Below are 25,157 nucleotides of genomic sequence, written 5' to 3'. Positions count from 1 at the left end.
GTTGCACACATAAGCCACAGATCTGTTAATCTGCACACAGTTAGTTGGGACTGTATGTAGACTAAATCATTTTATTGGCCAGATGTGCTACAGTTGTACTTTCCTATGTTTGTCACAGGTTCAGCAGCCTCTCTGGATCCATTTGCAGATTCTCCAAACAATATGAGGGTGGCAGTGAAGCAGTGGGATAGTGACATTGAGATCATTAGCAATCCCAGCCAGAGCAGCATTGAGGTGCTTTATGAACATGCTAGGTAGAATGAACTACTGTTGAATCTTTTACTATATGAGGAAGTGTATTGGTGTGACAATTTTCTGTCCACTATCCCTTCTTAGGGAAAGAAAAAGGCTTATGAGTTCACTGGGCTGTCTGTGAAGTGGGGTGGGAGTAATGTAATTGCCACTTAATTGAGGGTTCTGGTATGATGTATGGTAGTAACTCTGTGAAGAATATGCAACTTGTTTAAACTAATTCTTTTGTAGAATGCAAAATACCATTGTGTGTGAAACTTAACTTTAGCTTTTGATTTGTTGGTGATAAATAATGAACTTCTGTAGAACAGTACATGTGAACTTTGGTAAGGAGAAAGATCACAAACATACCTACATGTCGTAGATGGAATATTGTTTTTAAGGCAGCAGTTCAAAATGGTGTGAAAATTGGTAGTTATATCCAACAAATTTCACATAGAATTTGTTCACAAAAATTAAATAACAGCAAACATAATAGTAATTTATTTGTGGGATCAGTAATCTATGCAATAAGGAAGCATAGTTTTACTTGAACTGATTTTTACAAATGAATTTTTCTGTAATATCATGAAACATTTTCATATGCATTAACTATACCATTAGTAGCTTTTTTACCAAAATGAGACAGAACTCCTTCACTACAATAAATATTAATACTAGTTAAGAGATTTCTTCATCAGATGCCAATACTATGGCCATGTTAGAGCAAAGAAACAGTTACAATTTGATGAAACAGATGAGTGAAAATATCCCACACATTCATGTGCTCTTAGTGAAACAGGCCAGTTTTACAACACAGCATATTTACACTTAAAGGATGTGAACTGGTTAATACAGAGAAACATAGGAAGCCTTGAACATATATTCCTCATGTCCATAACATAGTACAATTGTGTGTAGACTGCAAGGTGGTGTTGCTCCTGCAAGCAGTCGGTCCTCTGAGGAGAAACAGATGGTGTCAGTTGCAGTCACATCTCAACAGCCAGTTGTGCCTGAAGCAGCCAGTCACGTGGTCACACTTACCGGTCTCACAGAGAGCAGTTCTTCCAGTAAGTTAATATTAACCAGTGTATTTGATAATACACCAATCCTGTCATCCTATTTATATTTAAAAACAGAACATCTCTCACAGATCCTCTTTGAAGTCTGATATGTATGTTTTATATAAGTCTTGGAGTTTCCTTAGTGATTTTTCGGATTGTATTCTTGTGGTTTGTAACAGAACGTAGTCTTATAGGTGGATACCAACATTCTGGAGGAGCAAGCTGCTTCCATCTTCAGTTTGAAGTGTGTAGCCTGAATAATTAATTAAGTTAAATAGGTAGACTGCAAGGGCAGTGGTCACCTAAATAAATGGGGGAGGGTGAGGAAATGTACCCTAATCCAGGCCAGTAGGCCCATTCTTCACTATATATACTTTAACACTGAAGATGAAAGTGTTGTTTTCCTCAAGAACATTTGTATGCACCTGCATGATAAAGCCATTCCACAACTCGAAAGACTGCCATCTGAATTTTATTTGGTTTGTCAAAATTTCTTATTTTTGTATAATTATATTTTGCAGTGCAAGTTACTGAAAATTTTTAACTGTTTTTAGGTTCACTTACCGACAGCATATGCACAACCTATGAAATTCACTCAGAATCACTCTCACTGAGACAAGAATCCATGACAGCGAACTTGGAAGAGAGACAAAGCATAATAACTGTTAGTGACAGAAACACCTCAACAAACACAAAAGTAAATGAAGGAATGCATGAAACAGCTGAGAAATTATCAGATGGCTCTGTAAAGAAAAGTGTTCATGAAGATGAGAACCCAGAAATGCTCTTCAAGATGCATGAAGAGAAACTGAGTTCTCGGATGAATTATGCTAGCATGCTTGAAGGTGAGCAAGTTTGCACATCAGTGTCATTAGGTTTTGTAAGTAGGTTATGGTTCTTTCAGTGGACCAAGTTGTGAATTTGTTTTACTAGTTTACATCTCTTTACAGATATATCTGAGTTAATGTTATTTTGGCCACATGTTCTTATTAACACATTGAAGACCGGTCGCATGATATCATGCTTTTGGCTTTTCAATGTGGTGGACCGGTCGCATGATATCATGATTTTAGGACACGTTAGGTTGTAACACACTATACCTTACTCTGGCGCCACCCAACTCAATGAATACTGCTCAATAAAACTCCGGAATATAGCAGTCAGTAACTTGACCTCGCTGTTATCTTGACCCACCATAAAGGAAAATGCTTTGCTTTCTTCAAGCTCTATGTATCAGCCAGTACTTAGTGGTGGAGTGTGGATCAAGGACAAATTCTTCTCCGGTATTCTAGCTGACCTGCCTTGTGAGACACATAGTCATGGTGATTCAGAGAGTGGCAGTGACAGGGGAGAACAAAGAATTGTGGCCACAGACAGTAAAAATGACAGTAGCTCCAATGATAATGTGGGTAATAACATTGCGGGACATTAAAAAATCACAAAAATCTAAACCCTGATTCAAAATTGAAATACAAAGCATTTCTGATGAATGTGGCAAAGGCCTGGGCTACAGACCAGATGGTGGTGGCAGAACCAGAGTCAGACACAGACTTAGTGCAACCTAGCCCATCAACTCCCACCCCACGCAGGCCTCCTGTGGACCCCCCCAGGGCGACTCTCGGGTGATATGCGGAAACATACCCTCGTTAAAATTGTGAAGAGTGAACATTCCAAGGGGAAGCATCCTTCTATGCAATGCCATGTTTGCACAGTTCACAAAAAAAAGGAGTATGTCTACATTTGCAAGTTCTGTGTAATGCCACTTCACAAAGGCGAATGTTTCCAGAAATATCACACCCTCAAGCACTTCTAGGAGCATTGGTAAGTGTTCTCCAAAAATTTTAGTTCATAAAATTAATTAGGAGATTTTATATTAATTTTTAAAGTGAACAGTGCAGAAGTTAGGATAGTAGGTTTAATCCCCAGGGTGATTCAAATATTTAAATCGCTAGTCCTAAATGTGTTAAAATGGAGCAATCAATTTGGAATATTTCGTATATGTGGGTTTTTGATTATGAATATGTTGGTCCATGTGAGTCCCCTTGTAACTTTTGAACAACCATATTGTTATTCATGAAATTTTATATGAATGTCATGCCTTTGCTTTCTAATTCCTGCTATCAGTAGTTCTCTTTCCAACATAGCATGTACTTCAGAGATGTGAGGAAAGTTAGTTCTCTTGACCGTAGGGCCCTGAAATTTTGTGCTGTAGTAGGGCTTCAGAATGTAACTTCTTTTCAGGTCCTTATTGAGTAAAATGTAAATAACTGCACAATTGTTTTTCTTCCTCTGGCACTACAGCCCCAATTTGTGCCTTGGCCTACCTCCATGAAAGTCTCTGTTTCACTTCAGTTTACTAGAACTTAGATATTCGGTAGGACTCCTTGGGCAGGTGATCAGCTTGTTACAAGGCCTCTACCTGTACACAAACACAAAAAAACCCACATACACATACAAACACCAAACATCCATGCCCTGAGTGGGATTCGAACCCACGATCCCAGCTTCCGAGTGAGTGAAGACAGTGTATGTCTTAGACTGCTTGGCTACTGTGACCAGCACACAAAAAATACACTTACTGTAATATTTGATAGTGATAGCAAATAGTAAGCAGTAGCCATTTTATGTCGGGATAGGTTATGTAAAGGTATTGAAAGATATTTCCCTATGTGGAGCCAGGTTACAATACCTCCACCATAGCTCTGTGAGTTGTAGACGGCAACAAAAGCAAACCCAGTACCTGGGGTTATAAGTGGGCTACCTTGTCAGTGGGGGACATACATATGTGTACAGGGACCTATTCTTCCAAGTTGAGGGTTGGACACAAAACTGACAACCTTGCTCTGCAAAAAAGAATTATTGTTGCAAAATCCAAAGAAGTGAAAACCAGATCAAATCTGGTAGAATCTTCTAAGGAAGGCTATGGTTCAAAAGAAGTTGTTTGCCAGTGATGATGGTGATTTACAGATTTTGTATATTACATTTTTTGAGTTCTGAAAGTTATGTGTATATTGTGAAGCTGTATGAACTTTTGAGGATACAGTTAACTTACAGATAATGGAGATATTTACCAATGAAAATTATGTATAAAGATAGATCTTTAGGTGTTGTATTATTAATGAGTAAATTTAAGTATTAATGTATAGTGAGACACTACTAGTCCTAATTGAATTTCTGTAATAGGTTATTTAATGATTCTTTCTATATTGAGAATATACATACTGTTGGAAGTTGCAGTGACAGATAAATTGGAGAGGATCTGGAACAAAGCACTCATGGCTTAATTGAGGTACTATTCCAGCAGTGTCCTGGTGAGACTGAGAAAAGCCACGAAAAACATAAATCAGGATAGCCATTGGCCTGGCTGAGATGTAAATCAGGCACCTGCCAAACAAAAGTCTGTAGTGTTACCTCTAGACCAACCTGTTCAGTTTGAATTTGTATCTGTGGTGTTTCTTACAATTGTCCATTTCCACTTGCCACAATTCATTAGTTGTCATAGTTTCAGTTATAGCAGGATTTATCCAGTGGTGTCCTCTATTTACTGTGTTTTGGCTTGGTCATTTAGGTCATTTATCTTCAGTGAGATGCAACTGAAGGTAGCTGACCAAGGCAAAATGCTTCTGATAGTGAATTTACAAAGCTGATCATAGTAGCCGAATGGTCTAAGGCATGCACTGTCTTCACGCACTCGAAAGCCAGGATCATGTGTTCAAATCCCACTCAGGCTGTGGATGTTTAGTGTGTGTGTGTGTGCGTGTGCGTTCTTGTATGCTCAGGTAGAGGCCTCTTACGATGAACTGATCACCTGCCTAAGGAGTCCTACCGAATGTCTAGGATCTAGTAAACAGAATCTTTCATGGAGGTAGGCCAAGGCCCAAATTGGGGCTGTAGTGCCAAAGGAAAAAAAAAGTTAATTTGCAAAAGAATTGTTGTAGTGAGTGTAGGTGCACATTTGCAAGAAATAATACAGGTGTTACTAGTTCTTCCTTTAACTTCTTGTTTATTCTTTTAGTTTTAACTTAACATTGGCTTCAATTACATAGGTTTGCTGCAGAGTGTTGGATCTAAATTGCCTTCCAAATCATCAGAGAATGTTATTGAGTCTTCTGACAGTAGAGGGGCTGTCATTGGAAATGATGGAGTGAAATATTCATATTCAGATTTTTCTATTGTTGATCATCGAGTGAAACTTCATCTGTATTTGCATGTGTTTCAGCAAGAACAGGAGGAACTTTTGTTTCTGCTTAGGGTAAGTATCTTTGCTGTTGCAAGGAAAATTTGTTATATGAAGTAAATATGTAATTAAAATACATCTTCAAAGATAACAGCAAACACAGTCTGACAAGTAACTGTACTGATTCTGTAAAACGCGAGCGTTACGTTACCGCTACGTGCAGCTGGGGAGGTAGGGGTCAACATGTCACAATATATATATATAAATAATGGGCAGTCAAATGAAAATGGGTCACCATGCATAACTCACATGCCACGCAAGTTGGTAACACTGGAATTTGCTTATGGTATGAACATCTGGTGGGGACTTGGGAAAGCACAGTGACAACATGCCCTTACACACTAGTCGATTGTTTATTGTGCTGGACGTAAGGTTAGTGCTACATGTGGTCATCCAACATCAGTAATGGAGGCGGGTAAAGAAGAACAGCGAAGTGTAGTGTGCTTTTTGACTGCTGAAGGAGTGGGAGGACGAGAAATTCATCGTCGCATGTCTGTTGTTTACGGCGAACACAGCATGTCACGTTCACATGTGTTGGCGTGGCATAAGAGATTCCAAGAAGGATGTGTCACTGCAAGATGATGCTTGCCCAGGACAGGTTCATCGTGTCATCACTACTGGTGTTATTGCTGTGTTGGATGGTCACATCTGGGCAAACTGACAAATCAGTGTGGAAGAAATTAGTCTTTTGATGGGAATAAGTCATGGTTCCATACACACCATTGTGACAAAACACCTGCTGTACCGCAAAATCTGCATTCAGTGGGTTCCACATCATCTCACAGAGGAACAGAAGACTCAGGGAATGGCTGCATCATTGGGTCACTTGCAATGATACCATGAGGAAGAGGATGCTTTTCTGTCCCGTATTGCCACTGGAGACGAAACTTGGTGCCACCATTTTGAACCCAAAAGCAAACGGCAAAGCCAACAGTGGAAACACATGAATTCTCCCCCACCGAAGAAATCCAAAGCCGTACACACAAGTTCTGGTAAAGTGATCACGACATTCTTCTTCGACTGCAAGGGCCCTCTGCTTGTCGAATTTCTCGAGCATGGGGCCACAATCAGTGCACGGCGCTATGAAGACACTTTGCAGAAACTGAGATGTGCCATAAAGTCAAAACGCCCTGGAATGCTAGCGAACGGCATTACCCTTCTTCATGATAATGCGCACCCCCACGCTGCCAACTCTGTGAGCAACACGCTACTGAGATTTGGTTGGGAAGTGCTTCAGCATCCCCCCTACAGCCCAGATCTCTCCCCATGTGATTTTCACATTTTTGGAGACCTGAAGAGAGAGATTTGTGGACATCGGTTTGCATTGGACCAAGATGTGTGTTCTGGGTAAAAATGTGGTTCCGTAGACAGCCCACAAGCTTCTTCGAGGATGGGTTTGACCATCTTATCTCCCAGTGGGATAAGTGTATTAACAGTTTTGGAGATTACTTTTGAGGTAAGAAATGTTCTTTAATGTGTTTTGGCTTCTGACCCATTTTCATTTGACTGCCCCTCATATATATATATACATAGTCACAAAGCTTTTGAGAGTATGCTCACCTTCACAGCACACATGGCCCCCAGTTAACAGGAGTTCTGCTGATCTGAATTTGGTCTAACACTGTATTTAAGTTAGGGCTGTTTTTCGACAAACACAGTTTAAATGTTTCTGGACGTTATCCATCATCCTGTTTTTATCTAAAACATCATCCTGTTTATATTTGTAAACAACATTTTGGAGACTGGATTCTGTCTCTGTCTTCAGGTAAAACCTACTCATTTGGTCCCACTCGATAGATAATGTCCAGAAACATAATATATATACTAATGTACCATTCTCACAAACTCTTAGATCGTATGAACACTTCGATTTTTTGATTTAGTGCATTTTCTGCATAGCTTTTCATTACATTCACTGCATTATTTCTGTTGGGAAATTCATGTCTGACTAATTTGAAAAGAAGGTCAATGAATATGCCAAGCAAGAGACCAGCATGAAATAAGCACCAAGGAGAGTTTGCTTGGCTTATTCTTTGACCCCTGAAGATGGAGGCAAGATGTTCCTCTGAAATGTCAGTTGACTTTCAACAGACTACACAGCATTAAATCCCAGAAGATGGTAGTCTTCATAACCACTGCTGTGAGGAACTCAAATCCTATAAGGTTTATTTTATTTATTTATTTATTTTTAATAAAGTTTTTGGAATGTGTGAACTAATGAGGCCAAATCAGGTGAATGTAATGAGTATATCAATACTGGCATTTATTTTATGTCAAAAAATCACTTTGCAGAAATGTCATTTGGGTAGGATCATTAACGTGGTGAAAAATCAACTTGTGCAGTCAAAGATCTGGTACTTTTCTCTAAGTGCACTGGCTAGTTGTGACCTTTGATTCTGAAAATTTGCACTAAGTTACTGACAGCACCAGTGAGTAGATTACAAATGAATAAATAAATAGAACCCTCCCTATGAAAAATTTAAAAACAACTATCTTTTTAAGGTAATCGCTACACAGGTTAATAAAACTTCTATTTGATGGTGCAGACAGAGATGCTTGTTCCTTGGAATATGCATCTATATTTGCTGTGTCGTTTAATTCTGTTGTAGCTGTGGAATAACCCATTCTTGTTACAGGCTCATATTGTACCACTGTCAGCAACCCTGTCATACCCAGGCTGCCTTGTCATGTCAAGTAGAAAAGTTTATATACTGCAAATAACTGGTGAGGAAGGGTAAGTATGACTACGCTAGCCAATGCCACAAGTTGACAGGAATATCATATGATTGGCTTTTGATGTACTGAGAAACTTTAATGATATTGTATGTTTTTTTAAATTGTGCTTATTAAAATTTGTCCTAAAGTTTTTGCAGCTGCAATTTAATATATGACTTTGGCGTTTGGGAATATGCTGCATAGAATATTGAAAGTTTTCCAGTGTTTCAGCAAACATTTTAGTTGATATTTTCAAGGTTAATGTCTTTTGTGAGCTGTCAGTTGGTTGGGTAAATTGCTGCTGTCAGCACAGCACACAACAGTCATTCTTGGTTTCAGGCTCCACAGGACCCATGACCATATTTTTCCTGCCACAGCTGTGACTACTGAGTGTCTTCAGGGGGTTTTGGAAGCTCTAATATAAGTCTCACAGTGGGCAGCAGGTGGGAGGTGAAGCCTGATTGAGCAAAACAGAGGAGCATAGTGCTATTCAATAACGTTTGACTTTATACTTATAATGAATAGCAGTGATGAAAAATACAAGTATTATGTTTTTGGACATTATCCATCATCTTGTCTATTTTTTAAAAAAACATCTGGTTTATTTTCTTAAAACAAAACGTTTCAGAGACTGGATTCTGTCCCTGTCCTCAGGTAAAACCTACTCAGTTGGGTCCATCTATATCTCTATCCATTGGACCCAGCTGAGTAGATTTTACATGAGGACAGGGACAGAATCCAGTCTCCAAAACGTGTTTTAAGAAAAGAAACAGGATTTCTTTTAAAACATAGGCAAGACGATGGATAATGTCCAAAAAACATAATACTTGTAGCAATATGCCATTGTCACAAACTTTTAGATCTTATAATGATGAAAAATATTTTGGAAACTACGTGGTCCCTTAAAGAGATGATGAGAATTGTTTCAGCAGCTGTGTGATTAATGGAAAAGGGTGATATAAATGTTTATTAAAATCTGTCATGGTCCTTTAACTATCAGATAACCCTTTAAAGCACAGTGGTTATTATATGCACCACTTGCTTTCTACTTTAACCTTAACAAACACACTACACTTTTCTCACAGAGTGTATTTATGGATTCCTTCACAGCAATTATTTCCCTGAACAGCATTTACCAGTTTTTTTTTTATAGTGAAGATGCAGTGTGCTTCCTGTGAATTGAGTATGAGTATGAGGGGTGAGCAATAAAAAGCGTCCCTTGCACCGTGAACTTCAATGATCTATTGTGCTTCCCCTTTTGATTAACCCTTCATTAATCCTACACTTTGAATGAAATGTAAGACTTTATTTATGGGGTGTTGTAAAAGTCATTTGGTTCCATGAAGAATTGACCCAGGTGGCAATATCTTAGGTAAGCTATAGCCTCACAATCACATAAGAGGTGTGTGGCTGATTCAACTTCTTGTAGGCACCTATAATAAGATGGATTGTCTGTCAGTCCCAATTTGACAAGATGCCCTTTAAGTGGCAGTGTCCAGTAAGTAATCCTACCTACTTTTATCATAGACATGTTTCAGTATAATTTTATCAGATCCCATCTGTAGGATGGGTTCCTTTTTCATGTCCTGAACCATGTATGCATGTCCAAAACCTTCAGATTTAGGTCTCTATTGATCATTGCAATGTAATCTGTAATTACCTAACTTGGCCTCTGCTTCCACCTGCAGATGCATTGGGGAGAAGTCCTAGTAGGATTTCCATTACAGCTGTTGGAGCTGTTCTCATTGTTCCCACAATTCCCAAGCAGGCTCTCCATTGCAATTTGCTTAGTTCTGCCTGACTTGTTTTAAGGTTAACTCTAGGCCACCGTACAGTGGCAGCATAGGTAATTATGGGTCTTACTACAGCAGTGTATATCCAATACACCACCTTTGGTTTCAGTCTCCAGGTTTCCCCAAATGTGCCTCTGCATGTTCAGAAGGCCTTATAGACCTTCTTAATAGCCTTGTCCATCTGTTTTTTCCATGTCGTTTCCTTGTATAAGGGGTAGCTGGGTAGCCGGATTGCTTGCCTGAAGAGGATTGGTTCCTTAAGACCCTTTACAACCGCACTTCGGCTGTCACTTCTCGCAGCCGTTGTTCACCACTTCTCGTGACCGTTGCCTATCTATCTTTATGTTTATTTATTTGTTTGCCCGCTTCGGTAGAACACTTGACTCATTTATTTGCCCGCTTCGGTAGAACACTTTTGACTCTTCTCAGGGTTGTGTCACGGTAATAACTGGGTCAACTTGGAGACTGCACATTTAAAGCTAGTCCACTGATAGAAATAAAATACTCTATTTTCTGCTTAATCACAAATTGTTTATTTCAGAAGCAAACACTATATCTTTATTAGCAAGTACGGAGTAATGTGCCCCTTTTATTATTATCAAAGATTAATCGAACCAAATAAAGAATATTAAATTTAGATAAACTTGGAGAGACCAGCTCTATGACGTCTGCCCCTGGTGAATTCTAAGTGCCAAATGCTTCTGCCCACTCTATTCTGCGGGAGCGTCACCTCATCACTGTATAGGATTTGAACCGACGGCCTTTCTCCCAGACAAGAATAGTTTCCTAATGGCTGATTTTAACTGCCAATTCATCATACCATCAGTACTAGACAATCACATTACTAACTTTTAGAATAAAGAGATCCAAAGATATTGAACCCGGAACCCTACATGTGAAAGCGGTTATTTCTTAGTTTAGGGTCTAATTACACCCTTTCGAAGACACTTTTATAACAGCTACCCTATTAGCAAAACAACATTTACATCTTAGGAAAACAACAGACTTGCCTTTTCATAATGGGCCAAGTCCCTTTAGCGGTCACCCAAGCTCCAGGTAACAAAACAAGGCAGTTGTTCCTGTCTAAATGCGAAAAGCATGTCATAACTTCTTAATGGATGGGTCTCCCTAATAAATCAGTCACTCTATTGAAATGGCTAAAGAGGAACATAGCGTCCATTAAAGAGTATTAAAAGGTTTTGGACTGTTACACCTTGATATCCCTCCTCCTAATGAAGGGTATAATTATCGTCTTGTTTGGATTGATAGACAAGTTTGTTCTTTCGCACCACTGTCAAACTGTGTGCAAGGCTGTTTGTAAGACCTCTGACACAGTGTAAGTGAATTTACCCTTGATTAGGATTTCTATATCATCAGCATATCATACTGAGAAATGACCTTTACTGTTAAGCTCCCACAGAAGCCCATCCATGACCAGGCTTAACAGCACAGGGGAGAGTACTGCCCTCCGACCTTGGCCTCTTAAGGGTCCCAGTAGGGGTTTCTCCCTGCTTGGGCCAGCCTGCATTTCCTGGTTGCTGAATGCCCCCAGTTCCTGCTTCATTTGCCCTAGTTCTTGCCTTTTTAAGTTTCCGTCTGGCACATCCAGACAGTCCCTTTAGGGCAATTTTTCTTATAGTATGCACATTTTCAGAATTCAGAAGAGAATAATTGGAACCATGAGTGGGTTGAGATCTAGGGACCCTTGTAGAGATGCATTTAGGGACTGGGGAATTTTGCCATTGCAGTCCCAATATATATTTTCTTTATTGATGTTTGTTGCGAATAGTATGGGTTTATATCACATGACATCACAAATTAATGGCCTTAATACTAGGTGTAATTTTGATTTTTATCACCCTCAGACAAATTTGACAACTTACCAGACAGGACATTATTATTTTGGTATTAAACTTTTTAATCATCCTCCATTAAATATAAAGGAGTTAATCCATAATATTAAGCAATTTAGAGCAGCTTTAAGTGCCTTTTACTTACTAAATCCTATTACACTTTAGATGAATATTTTAATTAGGGATAGTTTCTTGTTTAGCTACAACCCATTATTTGATCTATTGCCATGTATAGGTTCTAATTTTGTATAGTATCTTATATACATGTGGTAGGTTATGTAGTTGCAGTAATGTGTAGGGGTTTCATATGCTCGATTTATTGTTTTGGATTTATATGCATTGTTCTGTTGACTACTTGCTGATTTAGCAAGCTTGTGATGTGACGGGTTCTGTATCCAATGACTTTGGCCTTGTATGGATTTATTTAATGTTTATGACCTGTAACTACAAATGTTAATAACACTTGCTCATCTTCACACTCTGTAAATCAATATAACACACACAAAGTCTTCACAGTCTGTTACATCTTCATTAGTCATTGCTCTACTTCATGCTTACAGCCAACCACCAACTACAAGTGCTGATTCACAGCTGACTTGCTTGTTGGGTTGGTCAATGAGGTAAATTACTGCTGGCATTCACCAGCACATTCATTCTTGGGTCCAGGCCTCATGGGACCCATGACCATATTTTTATGTCTGTCTGGTAAATTGCTGCTGGCGCTCACCAGCACAGTCATTCTTGTTTTTGAGCCCCATGGGACCCATGGCCATATTTTTTTCTGTCTCACTACCTCAACCGAGTCCTACCCACAACTCATCTAACCCAACCTGTATTTTGCTGTCAGTTTGTCAAGTAAATTGCTGCTGCCCTCGCCAATACAGTCAGTCTTGGTTTCTGGTCCCATCAGGACCCATGACCATATTTTTGTTTTCTCCAAGGCTTTTACATGTTTTGAAATGGGGCCTCCTCTTCATTGAGATGAGGGGTCTTACTGCTGTTGGTTACTCCTCCTCTACTGGGGTTGACTCAAGTGGGCATTCTCTAACTGGCCCTCACCCCTGCTCCTTTCTCTCTGAGCTGTTAACCAATAGTCAGTCGATCAGTTTTGGCTTATATTTTTCTGTCGGGCTAAACTAGTCTGCAAGCGAACTATACCGACCAAGCGACCGCCACTTGTCGGTGAAGTTAGTGCCAACTTTAGCAGATAGAGGGTGTCGCATGGTCAGAGCAATGGATCCTCATGGCCGTTAATCTCGGTTTTCTGGATCACAGCAGCTTTTCCATAAAATAATTCCTCAGTTATACTCATGAGGCTGAGTGGACCCCGTTCCAGACCCACTACTTCTCAGAAAATCTGGTATCCCCGGGAATCGAACCCGGGACCTCTGGATCTGTAGTCAGGAACTCTAACCACTAGACCACAGAGGCAGTCTATTTTTCTGTCAGTCAGTCAGTCAGTCAAATTGCTGCTGGCCCTCATCAGCACAGTAAACCTTGGTTTTTGGTCCTATCAAGACCCATGACCATATTATTGTTTTTTCTTTCCATCATTTGGACATTTTTTCAAAGAGTATCTCCTGTTGGTTGTCGTTATATAGCCTTGGAATGGACTGCATAGGAAATTCCACTTCCAGCAGTTCTCTGTTGTTGCAATATGTACGTTGCCAAGTGGCCGTCTCTTCTGGTTGCACTGTTCTGGTGTTCGGGCATCGTGTCACAATACATACAAACTAAACAGCCAGACCTGTGTTGTGTTGCATGTGTCAACCTCACTTGCTGTCTTGTATGTGTACAGGGATGATCCAGAGAAGTGGCTTCGGAAAGTAGAAAGTAGTCCCATTGAAACAGCGATATTGCTGTTCCCATTACTATGTCAGCAAGGAATTGGCATGGAGCTGTTGCATGAAGGAGGAGAGCAGCCATCCTGCTTTTTATTCATCTTGCCAGATCCGAACTACACTGTCAACTTCTTCTCTTTTCTAACAGGTAATATATGTGAGATATGAAGTTTTGTAGTGAGTAACCAACATTTTGGGGGACACTGCTACCTCCATTATCAGGGCAGAAGTTGATCTCCAACCCTGCCATGAAGTGATAACTTTTGTTGATGTTGTGTGAAGGTGTACGGCTGCCAGAACAGTGCAAAGTGGATCATGCAGTGGTAGAGAGGCAGACTCTTGCAGTACAACAGCTTCTGCTCTCTGCAGCCGCCAGTGATGCCACTGATCCAACTATATGTGCATGTGCTGTTTCATACAGTTGCAGCATCCAGAGAAACAAAGGTAGGATTGATCAGTGTGTAAAAATACTTATATTGTTATTTCATTTGATAGAAACCAAATGCAAGACTAATCTCATTAGTTACAGTGTGACTAGTAGATGGCATCAATAAACTTTAATGTTTCAGTTGGTATTACAGTGGTGTCTAAGCATAGTTGGTTAGTTATGTCATTTCTTTGGAGACCAAATGCAAAGCTAATGCCAGTTACAGCAGAACAAGAAGACAGAAATAAATCGCAGTGCTTTAGTAAGTCAATGTATCAGTATCAGTCCTGTGTGGAGATGGGTTAGGCAACAAAGAGGGAACTTGGTGCCTGGGGGTATAACTAGGCCACCCTGTCATGGGGGGGGGGCAGGATAAACACAGAGATCTGATTTTCCAGGTTATGAGTTGGATGATGACCTTGCTGTATAAAAAAAAATACATGAAAATCAGATGGTCTAATTCATGATGGAATAGACAAGTATGGCAGAATCTTCTAAGGAAGGCTATGGCTTGAAAAGGGCTGTTTTGCCCATGATGATAATTTCAGTGTGAATGTCTGCCATCAGAATGGGTGCCACAGACGAGCATGGGTGACTTTGTGACGATGCTACAGAATGTTGTGGCTTGAGATAATTAAATCAAATGGACATAAGAACCCTGTCTCATTGTGGTGAATGTATGTAGCTGATATACAGGCCAATCTGTCAGTTCAGTGTCCTATACTACTGGCATACTGTACAGCAGGAAGATGAAGTTAGATTTTGTAATCATCTGACTCTGTCACTGTTTGCTTAACATTTTGTCCCTTTGTCAATTCTTTTTTCTTTTTACCATGCTTATACCTGTTCAAACTTAGTAAAGCATGGAACCCTAGCACCAGATTATTAGGGCATTTTTGACACACATATGATCAGGAAAAACATGGGGAGAACATCTGAGAAGACAAAATAATTGACAAACAGGGTCTCTAGGCTAAGTGGCATGGTGACAGGTTAGAGTTCATTCACCTCATGGATCCTGAGACATGGTGGAGACAGGAGATCTATGAAAATTTAGCATGTTGTTCCATTCATTATATCAGCACCATTAAATGTTTTTCCTCTGATTGTAAATAAATTGTTTTAATTACATTTCTGGGCAGGACAGTAAAGTGGATTTTGAAACAGAGAACACAAAAATAAATATGACAAATTCTGTAAGACAGTGGCAGTGCCAGTTTTCTTGTATGCAGTTGAATGCTGGACACTGAATCAGCTACATATTTTCCACCTATGGGAATGAGGGTGTATCATTGTCAATGACATAGACCATTATGTCATCATTAGAAATTGCTGGATTCTATTTTTAGTGAACTTCCAGGATTCATATTCTGGTGGGAAATTGGATATACTTACACAGAATCCCTTCAAGATTGCCTACACAAGATATGGTGTACCCCAGTTTGTAAAGTAGATGGACCTGTACACAAATTAAAACACCAGAGATGTACTTTTTGAGAACAATGGCAGGCTTTATAATAGACTGGTTAAAAAAATAAATGAAGATGTAAGACAGGATATATTTAGTTTAAATTGAAAATTAAAGGAATATCAAAGGAAATATTTTCAACACATTTTCAGAATGTCTCCAGATCATATACCAAGAAAGTTATTGCATGGCAAGCCACAGGGAAGAAGAGAATGAAACCTAACCCTTAAGAAATGGAAGGTTCAGTTCATACACACCTGGGATCTGAACAAGTCAATAGGTCCTGATTCTTGCAGCTACTGAGGATGGATGACATTTTTTTTTTGGTTTAACTGGGTTTTAGGTTTGAGCCATGTTGATTGTTGAACTGTATTCAAAGTTCTAGAAAAAATTCAGCTGCCATCATCAGGGTGAATGTTTCAGATGATCTGTGGGTCGTTACATAGAGACATCCGGGAGGATGGACAGTAGACATGTTGGTCTGTGATTGGCTAGTATTCTAACCTGGATGCTAGCCAAAGAGAAGTCAAATCTAAAGGCACAGAAGATTACTGTCTTGTATGAAGTATTTAATTCTGTTTGCTGCTGATTTTAGTACTCCATACTTTCAAATAATATATTTATTTATGTATTTTTAATTGGATATTGTTTATTTGATTTGGTGGCATAAAAATGTCATAGACATTCTAATGCAACTGACATGTGTTAAGTGCTATTTGTTTAGATATTCATTTGGATGTAAAGGTTAGTGCCTTCTAGGTTGCGACACCATGTAGTCTGGTAGAGGGTTAGTCACATTTCTGCAGAATATGTCATGGAGGCAGTAAGATCCTCCAAAATGTTGGTAACTTTCTACCAGACCATATGACATCATATCCCAGAAGACAGTGATCTTTGTACTCACCACATAAGAATCTAAAATTTCTTATTTGGGCATAGTCTGTATGGAATATATTTCCATGATATTTATAGAGAAGAAGGATGTTGGTATGGGAGCCATCACAGTCACAACAACAGATCTCCTCCTAATGATGGATAACTTACAGTGGCTGTTTCCAAAATCAACTGTACCTCCACACACTCACAGTGGTCAGATCACCAATCTAATAGAAGTTGTGAGTATATAAAAAGCAGATATCTTTACACAGCAATTTTCACCATATCATTTTCACTTTTAAATATCAGCACTGAACATTAAGGATGCAAATTAAAGTTTTAATTATTCATACCTAAGTGCACAATTCTTCGTTGATGATGATGTTGCACAGTGAAGAGACTCATTTCCTGCTATGAGCTATTGTGTGTGGAATGATGTACAATACCTGTCCAATGATACACATCAAATTTCAGAAAGAATTCAGATAATTATATACTGAATCATATTCAGTCTTGAAAGTATTAAACAGGTCTGTCAAAGCCATATTTTGCATGAGTCTCACACTTGTGTTATGAGTTACATTATAAATTACTAGGCAAACATTGGCTCATTCTCATGAAATTTATCATAGCCTTTATAATCTAGGAACTTGGATTTTAAATTTTCTGTTACTGCAGGTTTAGTGGCAGTATTTAAATTCAGCGATACCAATTTATTATCCAGAAATAGGGGATCTTAAATCTCATAGTTTTACAGGGTTGGCGGCCTCACTTTCACTTGGGAGTAATAGTATTAGTATCCAAACAGTACAGTGCTCAGTCAACTGAACCGTCTGTACGTGCTTTGTCTATAATGTGACACGCAACTGGTAAAGGTTAAAGTTGTTTTAAGTGTTCAAAATGTTCATCGTCAGTGTCATTATTCACAGTGATGATAAAGACTGAGGCAGTTGTAGGCTGGTTCTGATGGAAGTGATGGATTGTGTAGTCAAGTGGCAGAAATTCTGTATAAAGTATAAAGTACAGTATGCATGACAGAACCTTCTCAAATCACGAAGAAATGGTCAGATCACCATGTCCCTGTAGCATTCTTAGGTGACGGTAAGAGTATTGCCTTCCTCATCCTCAATGAAATAGGGGCCTAATATACCATGTGCTGAGGCGGCACACGTGTACTATGTAGCGGTTTCTGGACGATAACATCTGGCCGCTCAAAACCAAAGAAACAAGTTGTCTGGTGACCTCTTCCGTATGAGTGGAAATAATACTCAACTATGAATACTTTTCCCTCCATCAAAAAACCCATTTCCAACAACTGCACAACACAACTTCCTTTTCACTACTGGGAACATGTGCGGCTGGATCTATGCCCCATCGACAAATGCACATGTGCGTACGAGATGCACAAGTTTCAGTACTGCACATTTTGGCACATGCTGTATATTAGTTTTTAAAATAGTGTGACATATTTGCACTATGCAGAACACCCCCCTCCTCTGCCAGCGGTGAAGTAACAGCGCTGCCGCTGCCACAGTAACAGGCCAGTCAACACTCCGCCTCTCTCCCCTGCGGTGACGTGGCAGCGCTTCCCACTGTGACATAACACGGGAAACCGCTGTTGACATAGGCAACAGGGAGCGGTATAAAAAGCCGACGGAGCAGTATGTGATGATTGTCTGTGATCAAGAGTGACACATTGTGAATCAAGAAGTCACCAAGCAGCCGCCGAAGTCGGTTGTATCGAGTGCATGGCAGTGACTACAGGATAAGTAATTATGATACTGCAGATGGCAGTAATTGTAAAATTGTGAATTGTGTAATTGTGAGAGTGAGTGTTCAATAAATTCGCTATATCAAATAAGGTGTGAAGTTACTTGTTGCGTGACCTACCCAACACGTGACAATTTGGTGTCAGAAGTGCTTTTGAACTTAAACATGCCTCATCGAATAATTGAATTTACGAGTGCATCAACGATTATACTGCCACAAAATGGTTGAGGATCAACAGAGAAGAAATCATGGCAAAATTAGAGCCCAACCAAGAAAAGGCGGAGGCCAATAGGAAAACCGACAAGGAAGAAAGAAAGGCCGGCCATAATTGAGGCTGACCGAGAGGAGTGGAGAGTTGGTCAAGAAAAACTGCGACAGGGAGTGAAAGCCTGGCAGGAAGAATTCCGCTCAGTACTGTTTGAGACAACGAATACCAGAGAAGGGACGATGGCCTGCCAAGAGATGGAGGCATGTCGAGAAGAAGAAGAGCCGACCTTAGTGGACATGAAACCTGAGGTATCACTACAACGAGAAGTCCCCGTGGAAGACGCCAAAGTAATGCCGGTTGGAGAACTGAAGAAGAAAAGGCGTACGGACAGAAACCAGCGAAATATGAAGAACTCAACATGGGAGAATTCTGGACCCAAGAAGAAATCAGCCGTCGCCCGCAGAAGGACAAGCTGCCGTATGGAAGTGGCATGGCAGAAGAAAACCAGGAGGAAGATGTCCTGCCATGCAACAGTGGCATGGCCTAAGAGGAACATCTTCAGGAAATCTTGGACCCAAAGAAATTGTGGACTGCGGAAAGAAGTAACCGCAGCCATGAGGAAGATTACACACTGTGCAGGACACAAGCGAATGGGACGAAACAAGAATAAGGTCGCACCTAAAATCACCAAGAAACAGACGTTAGGGAAGAGACTCTGGAAAGGCCTGGAATGCAACACTGGCATAAGGGACCGAGGCTTAAGACAGCAACTACAACACAGAAATGAAGTGAAGGACCTAGGCGGCAGACAGCTCAATATGTGGAGAAACGAGACCTGAAGAAGGTACAAGTGAAAAGCACTGGATATTTTGACATCAACTTCACGAAAACTGCATGACTGGAGATCACCAAGTGAATGGTCAGATCTACTGTTGAGTTGTGGACAAGAAAGGATTGGACTTTGTGGAGGGGTCGACCCCCTCCAAAGAGGAAAAAGAAACAACAGATCGAGTCGGAGCCAGTAACGTAGAAGTACCGGGCTCCCGAGCGAGAGCGAATGTGCGATGGATGAATGTGATACAACTGGATCTTCTGGCACGTTAGCAGGAAACCGCTCGAGACGAGCTGGTCTTAGAAAAGGAGCAGATGTAGCGGTTGGAGAATGGACTGACGAACGCTGGACCCTGGAATTGCTCGAGACAAACAGTCCTAAGAAGGGAGTGGAGGATGCAACGGCTGGAGAATAGTCGCTGCAAGAGGAGTAGCCGAAGCAACAGAAGACACTGCAAGAAGAGCCTTCAAAGAAAAGGAACCGGGATGCATCGTTAGGCTATTCAGGATGAACAACCTTAAGGAGGGAGCTGTACGACCTATTTGCGCTATGCAGGACACCCCCTTCCCCTGCCAGCAGTGAAGTAACAGCGCTGCCGCTGCCACGGTAAGAGGCCAGTCAACACTCCGCCTCCCTCCCCTGTGGTGATGTGGCAGCGCTTCCTACTGTGACATAACGCGGGAAACCGCTGTTGACGTAGGCAACTGGGAGCGGTACAAAAAGCCGGCAGAGCAGAATGTGCTGAGAGTCTGTGATCAAGAGTGACAGTGTGAATCAAGAAGTCGCCAAGGAGTTGATTTGTAGCAGCTGCCGAAGTCAGTTGTATTGAGTTCATGGCGGTGACTACAGGATAAGTAATTGTGATACTGCAGATGGCAGTAATTGTAAAATTGTGAATTGTGTAATTGTGAGAGCGAGTGTTCAATAAATTCACTATATCAAATAAGGCGTGAAGTTACTTGTCGCGCGTTATACACCCAACATGTTAAAATATGAATTCCAGCAGCCAGTGACAGTAATAGTGTCACTGAATGTGAGGAACAAATGGCAGCTGCTTGAGATATAGAACACAGATGTTGAATGGGGATACAAGACTTAGACATAAATGAGGGCCTTGAAACTGTGAGGGAATAGAAGTTCAGAAACTTCACACTTGACTGTTACAAAAAATATTAAATAAAAAGAAGTACATTTCAACTACATTAGAGATTACACAATGGAAAATAAGTAATGCTTGATTTATAGCCTGAGTGACATCCCTCTGTACAAGGCGGGACCGAAAAAACCGGAATTTGTTTATAAAAAATTCTGAATTTTTTTTTACATAACAAACCTTCAAAGTACTCTCCATTTGATTCAGTGCACTTCCCCAACTTTTTTTTCCCATTGCTCAAAACATTTTTAAATACATTGCTGGTGATGCCTTTTAGTAATTCTGTCATTTTTTTCTTTACATCATCAACATCAGCAAACCATTTTCCCTTGAGATCTCTTTTCATCCAAGGAAATAAAAAACGTCACACGGGGCAAGATTGGGTGAGTACGGGGGAAGGCAAGGGTGTCATGCCATTTTTGGTCAAAAATCACTGCACACTCAGCGCTTTATGGGCAGGCACATTGTCATGATGAAAGAACCATTCACCACCTTGCCAAAAATTGGGACTTGTCCTTAAACCGATGTGCAACTTCCAAATAATAATTCCGGCAATCTTCTAGAATGATCTGACAGATTTTTGTCACGTTGTAATCAGTTCGGGCGGTTGAAGGACATCCACTTCGAGGTTGGTTATCAGTTGACATTTCACGTTTGAAATGGGAGAACCATTCATTTATTTGTGTTTTACTCATGGCAGCTTCCTTCTAGGCTGTTTGTAGCATAACCGTTTCTGCTGCTGTTTTCTCCAAAAGGAAACAAAACTTCACAGCAGCACATTGTTCGTGTGAATCAGCCATTAAAAATAGACAAATTATAAAAATTCACCAAACACTAACGCAAACTTCTCTGACACCAGCCGGAATACTGATTCAGGAACTGTACTACAAGCGCCCCACCTTCTAGAAACCTTCTCTTTTTTTTCTTTCTCTCTCTCTCTCTCTCTCTCTCTCCCATTTTGGGTACCATTCCTATGTCCAAGAGGCTGAAGTGTGATGGTGAATGCATTCTGAATGTGTTGATTTTAGTGATGCAGTGAAACTCAAATGCAGGGACCTGAAATCTGCAAAATAGGATTTTTGTTGGGAATATTTTGATATGGCTATACAGACCGTTCAGGTGCTACAGTAATTTGTTAAAGGCAATCTTTGTAATAAAGCTTAATTGTGTACTACATTTAAAATTATTAAATTAATTTCACTGTTAACAGAAAATTGAAGAGTTCTCTACTATGTGTGACTGACATGTACTTGTGATTTACAGGAGATGGAAGATCAGTGCCAGTTGACTTTACATTTCCTTGATGAAGCTGCAGGCAGTGATGAATCATGGACTTTAAAATTTGGTTCTGATTCTACTCTGGAGTCCATAGTGTCAGCTATTAGGATACCATGGGAACAGTTATTTTCTGTTCCTCTTCAAATTGTGAACAAGAATATTTCAGTTGTTTGAGGTTGAGAGTTTTTAAAGTCACCAATCTTGTGCCTTACTCATATGTTTGTAAATGGGAATGTTATCTGTGCTTTCTTTGTGATGTACAGTTAGGAACTGGAAAGTATGTAAGAAATATATGTTCTTAAAATGTATATAGTGAAATTCTCATTTAATGTACCTGTGGGGGACACTAACCTGAGGAAATTTAATTGAAGAAATGTAACAGTGAGATAAAGGGTCTGGGGCCTTAGAAATTTTATACTACATAAAGGAAAATCATGAAGAAACATTAAATGGGATTCCATTGCATGTGTTTATATATATAATTTATTTTTAAACCCCGTTTGAACTGTAAATTCTACATGCATAGATGTGACTGTGTATACAGAATGAAGTGCTGAATTTCAACAGAACATGAGTTTGATTTTCTGATATCTTTGCTGTTTCTGGCACACATGTTGAATTCTGATCATTAAGGTACCGAAATAATGTACAGTTTTGTCAGTTATGTCACATTAGTAATATATAAAATTAAACTTATGTAATAAAAGTAAAAGAAGAGAAATATTTGTCTTCTTTGTATTAAAGGTTCTTAGACACTTAATGGAAATCCAGTGTACAGCTTAATGGATATTATGTAAGTGTAGCACATTCCTCTAAGATGTTACTAATGATCTACGAGATTGCATGTTGTCATCCCAGAAGACAGAAAGCAGGGAAAGCACAGGAACCTCTTCTCTGTCCCCTGGTTGTCCGTACTATTACTACTGCAAACAACTGACTTCCGTAATGTTGGGGACACAGTCAGGGCATCCAGGCAAGCTTTGGGTTTTGTAAATAAGATTAGCATAAAACCCATTGATATTTCAGCAAGGAATTGTTATAAAGTTCATCAAAAATATCTAACCTCAGTAACTTGAAAAATTTTGGAAAGGCATTTATACTAAGATAACAAACGTAACCTTTAACATCCGAAGTGTACCGGTCGGTACAGTGATGAGTATGGTTGAAGTTGCCGAAGTACACCGATTTGTGCAGTCAGGCATTTAAACTCCGCTAGTGGAAGCAAACACCCTATCCTATATATTCAGTTTTAAATAGAGTATAAATCAGTGTACATAACATGTTATAGTTATCTGTTTGATGTGTATACTGGGTTCACCCCCCACGTTATGTAACAGAATGTTGCCTTCGTATGGTACCTCCTGTAGCACCCAAAAATGCATAGTCCCATGTGCACTTCAGCTGCCTTTCAATGTCATCATCTTCCAAACAACGTATCATTGCCATTTTATGACGATATGAAACTACAATATTCAAATTAACCATGAACTCACAGAAAACTGACTGCACTCTGTATCTTGGCTATGATGCATGTGTTTGTTTACAACTTTAGAAAGGGCAATATTCTATCTCAAATGCAGTGGAAGGGCTTGGCACTGAAGAACGGAACATAGACCTGTAACCTTCCTCAAGCTACAATGTCTTCACTTTTTTGTCCTTTAGTCAAAAGTCTCGAATGTTTGAAGAGAGCAACAAAGATTTGAAACTTCCCAGCAGAGAACCAAATGATTTTATTGCTTCCAGCTGGTTTATGGCACCAGAGAATGTGAAAATATTTCAAGTGCTAGAAGCAGGAATGATTTTATAATGCAGAACTACTCTATGAAGAAGCAGGGAACAATTTTTACAGTATGCATCAAAATTACAAGAAAAATTTTAAAATAGAGTATAAGTTCTTTGTCTAAATATTTTCAAAACTTACGTTATAATATGCGGCACTATGTTCTTTTCTTATAAAAACAAAGTTAATTCCATTCATTTATCATTAAAATTGTATTAGATATAGCATTTTTAAATACAATGTAAATGCCCTAACAGGAACTGACATTTAAACGCGTTCCAGCAGTGGGCATTTAAATAGATTGTGGCCAGTTCAAGCTAACACTGTTAGAAGTCCAGAGTTTAAAAGTTAATAGAATAACAATATGCTTCTACATGACACATTTTTGGCAAACTTTGCTTATAATAAATAAATTTTATAAAAAATATGAAACATTTCCCTTTATATAACTGGAAAGGAAGCAGCATAATGACCATTATCTAGTTCACCACTGAACAACAAAGACACCTTTTTTCAGTCTCAACCTACAATTAGAACAATCAGTGGCCTTCACATATTTTATAAGTTTCAAAAATACTTATTACATCCATATTACCAGCATACACAGGAGGTGGAATAGCTCAGTCGGTAAAGTGACAGTCTATGGCCTTTTCATTCATTCATTCATTTTATTTGGTATTCATATTTGCTACAACAGTAACACAACATACACTATCAAACCAGATAAATAATCAAATTAGATACAATATGTAAATCAAAATGCAAGCCAACCTTATGAGTTTATTGAGAGAATTTTAAAGAGCATTACAGTAAATCAAAGAGTCCTGCATATGACCATGTCAATAACTGATCACACTGAGAATGGCCAGTGTTTGATTCCCAGCAGTGTTAGATTTTTCTCTTCTCCAGTGTCCAGACTGAGGCCCACCCAGCCACCTATCCAGTGTGTACCAGGGGCTCTTTACCTGGGAGTAAAGCAGCAGGGGCGTGAAGCTGACCACTCACCTCCTAGTGCTGAGATCAAAAAAGGTGGAGCTACACCTCCACTCCCCCATATATCTTCAATATTCTGAATGATGTCAAATGCAATTAGTGCCCACGTCTAACTGCAGTTTCCAGAGACAACCTCTTCCTTGATCCAGTCTTACTACTCTTGTTCATAACCCTCTGGAATGTGTGCTAAGTTTGCTGAGCCAATCGTTAAGCTGGAACAACTCTAGAACTGCTGGTTGCAGTTTCATGAAATTTGCTACTTGAAAATTTTAAGAATACTAGCCATTTCATTCTTAATTTAGATTAGAGACATTTAATAATGACTTTTTTGTGCACTAAATATCTTTGAGATAATATGAAATAGGAGGTGTTAACCACTTGCAGATGTATTCAAACTGAATACTTAGTTATTACAAGCACCTTAATTTTAAAAAAATGAAAACAGTAGGGGTACGTAAGTTCTCTTTAGACATTCTCCTACTTGTCTTTTACAGAAATTAAGAACTGCTATAAAATCATAAGTTCTCACAGTGGCTAAACACAGTAAATTCTTATTGTTCAACCAGCAATGTCAATAAAGGATAAAACTCTGATTCAGAAAATGCCTTCAACAGCAATCATCTCTTAGCAGTTCAGTT

General features: G+C 39.5%; 1 protein-coding gene across 2 annotated transcripts in view; it reads left to right on the top strand.

Annotated features, from left to right (window-relative positions):
• Positions 1-22,321, top strand: part of LOC111871231 (serine/threonine-protein kinase 11-interacting protein) — a 74,311-nt gene extending 51,990 nt beyond the window's left edge. For both annotated transcript variants that reach the window (XM_023864187.2, XM_023864188.2), the window contains 9 exons: positions 119-254; positions 1,153-1,301; positions 1,850-2,140; positions 5,342-5,547; positions 8,169-8,266; positions 13,692-13,882; positions 14,017-14,178; positions 16,602-16,744; positions 21,732-22,321. In XM_023864187.2, coding sequence (XP_023719955.1) covers positions 119-254; positions 1,153-1,301; positions 1,850-2,140; positions 5,342-5,547; positions 8,169-8,266; positions 13,692-13,882; positions 14,017-14,178; positions 16,602-16,744; positions 21,732-21,920 — 1,565 coding nt within the window. In that variant the 3' untranslated portion in view covers positions 21,921-22,321. The remainder of the gene's footprint in view (positions 1-118; positions 255-1,152; positions 1,302-1,849; positions 2,141-5,341; positions 5,548-8,168; positions 8,267-13,691; positions 13,883-14,016; positions 14,179-16,601; positions 16,745-21,731) is intronic.
• Positions 22,322-25,157: the final 2,836 nt, after the last annotated feature.

This window comes from Cryptotermes secundus, unplaced genomic scaffold (genome assembly GCF_002891405.2).
Source record: "Cryptotermes secundus unplaced genomic scaffold, Csec_1.0 scaffold649, whole genome shotgun sequence".
NCBI lineage: Eukaryota > Metazoa > Arthropoda > Insecta > Blattodea > Kalotermitidae > Cryptotermes > Cryptotermes secundus.
This window is presented reverse-complemented; position numbering and strand designations above follow the sequence as displayed.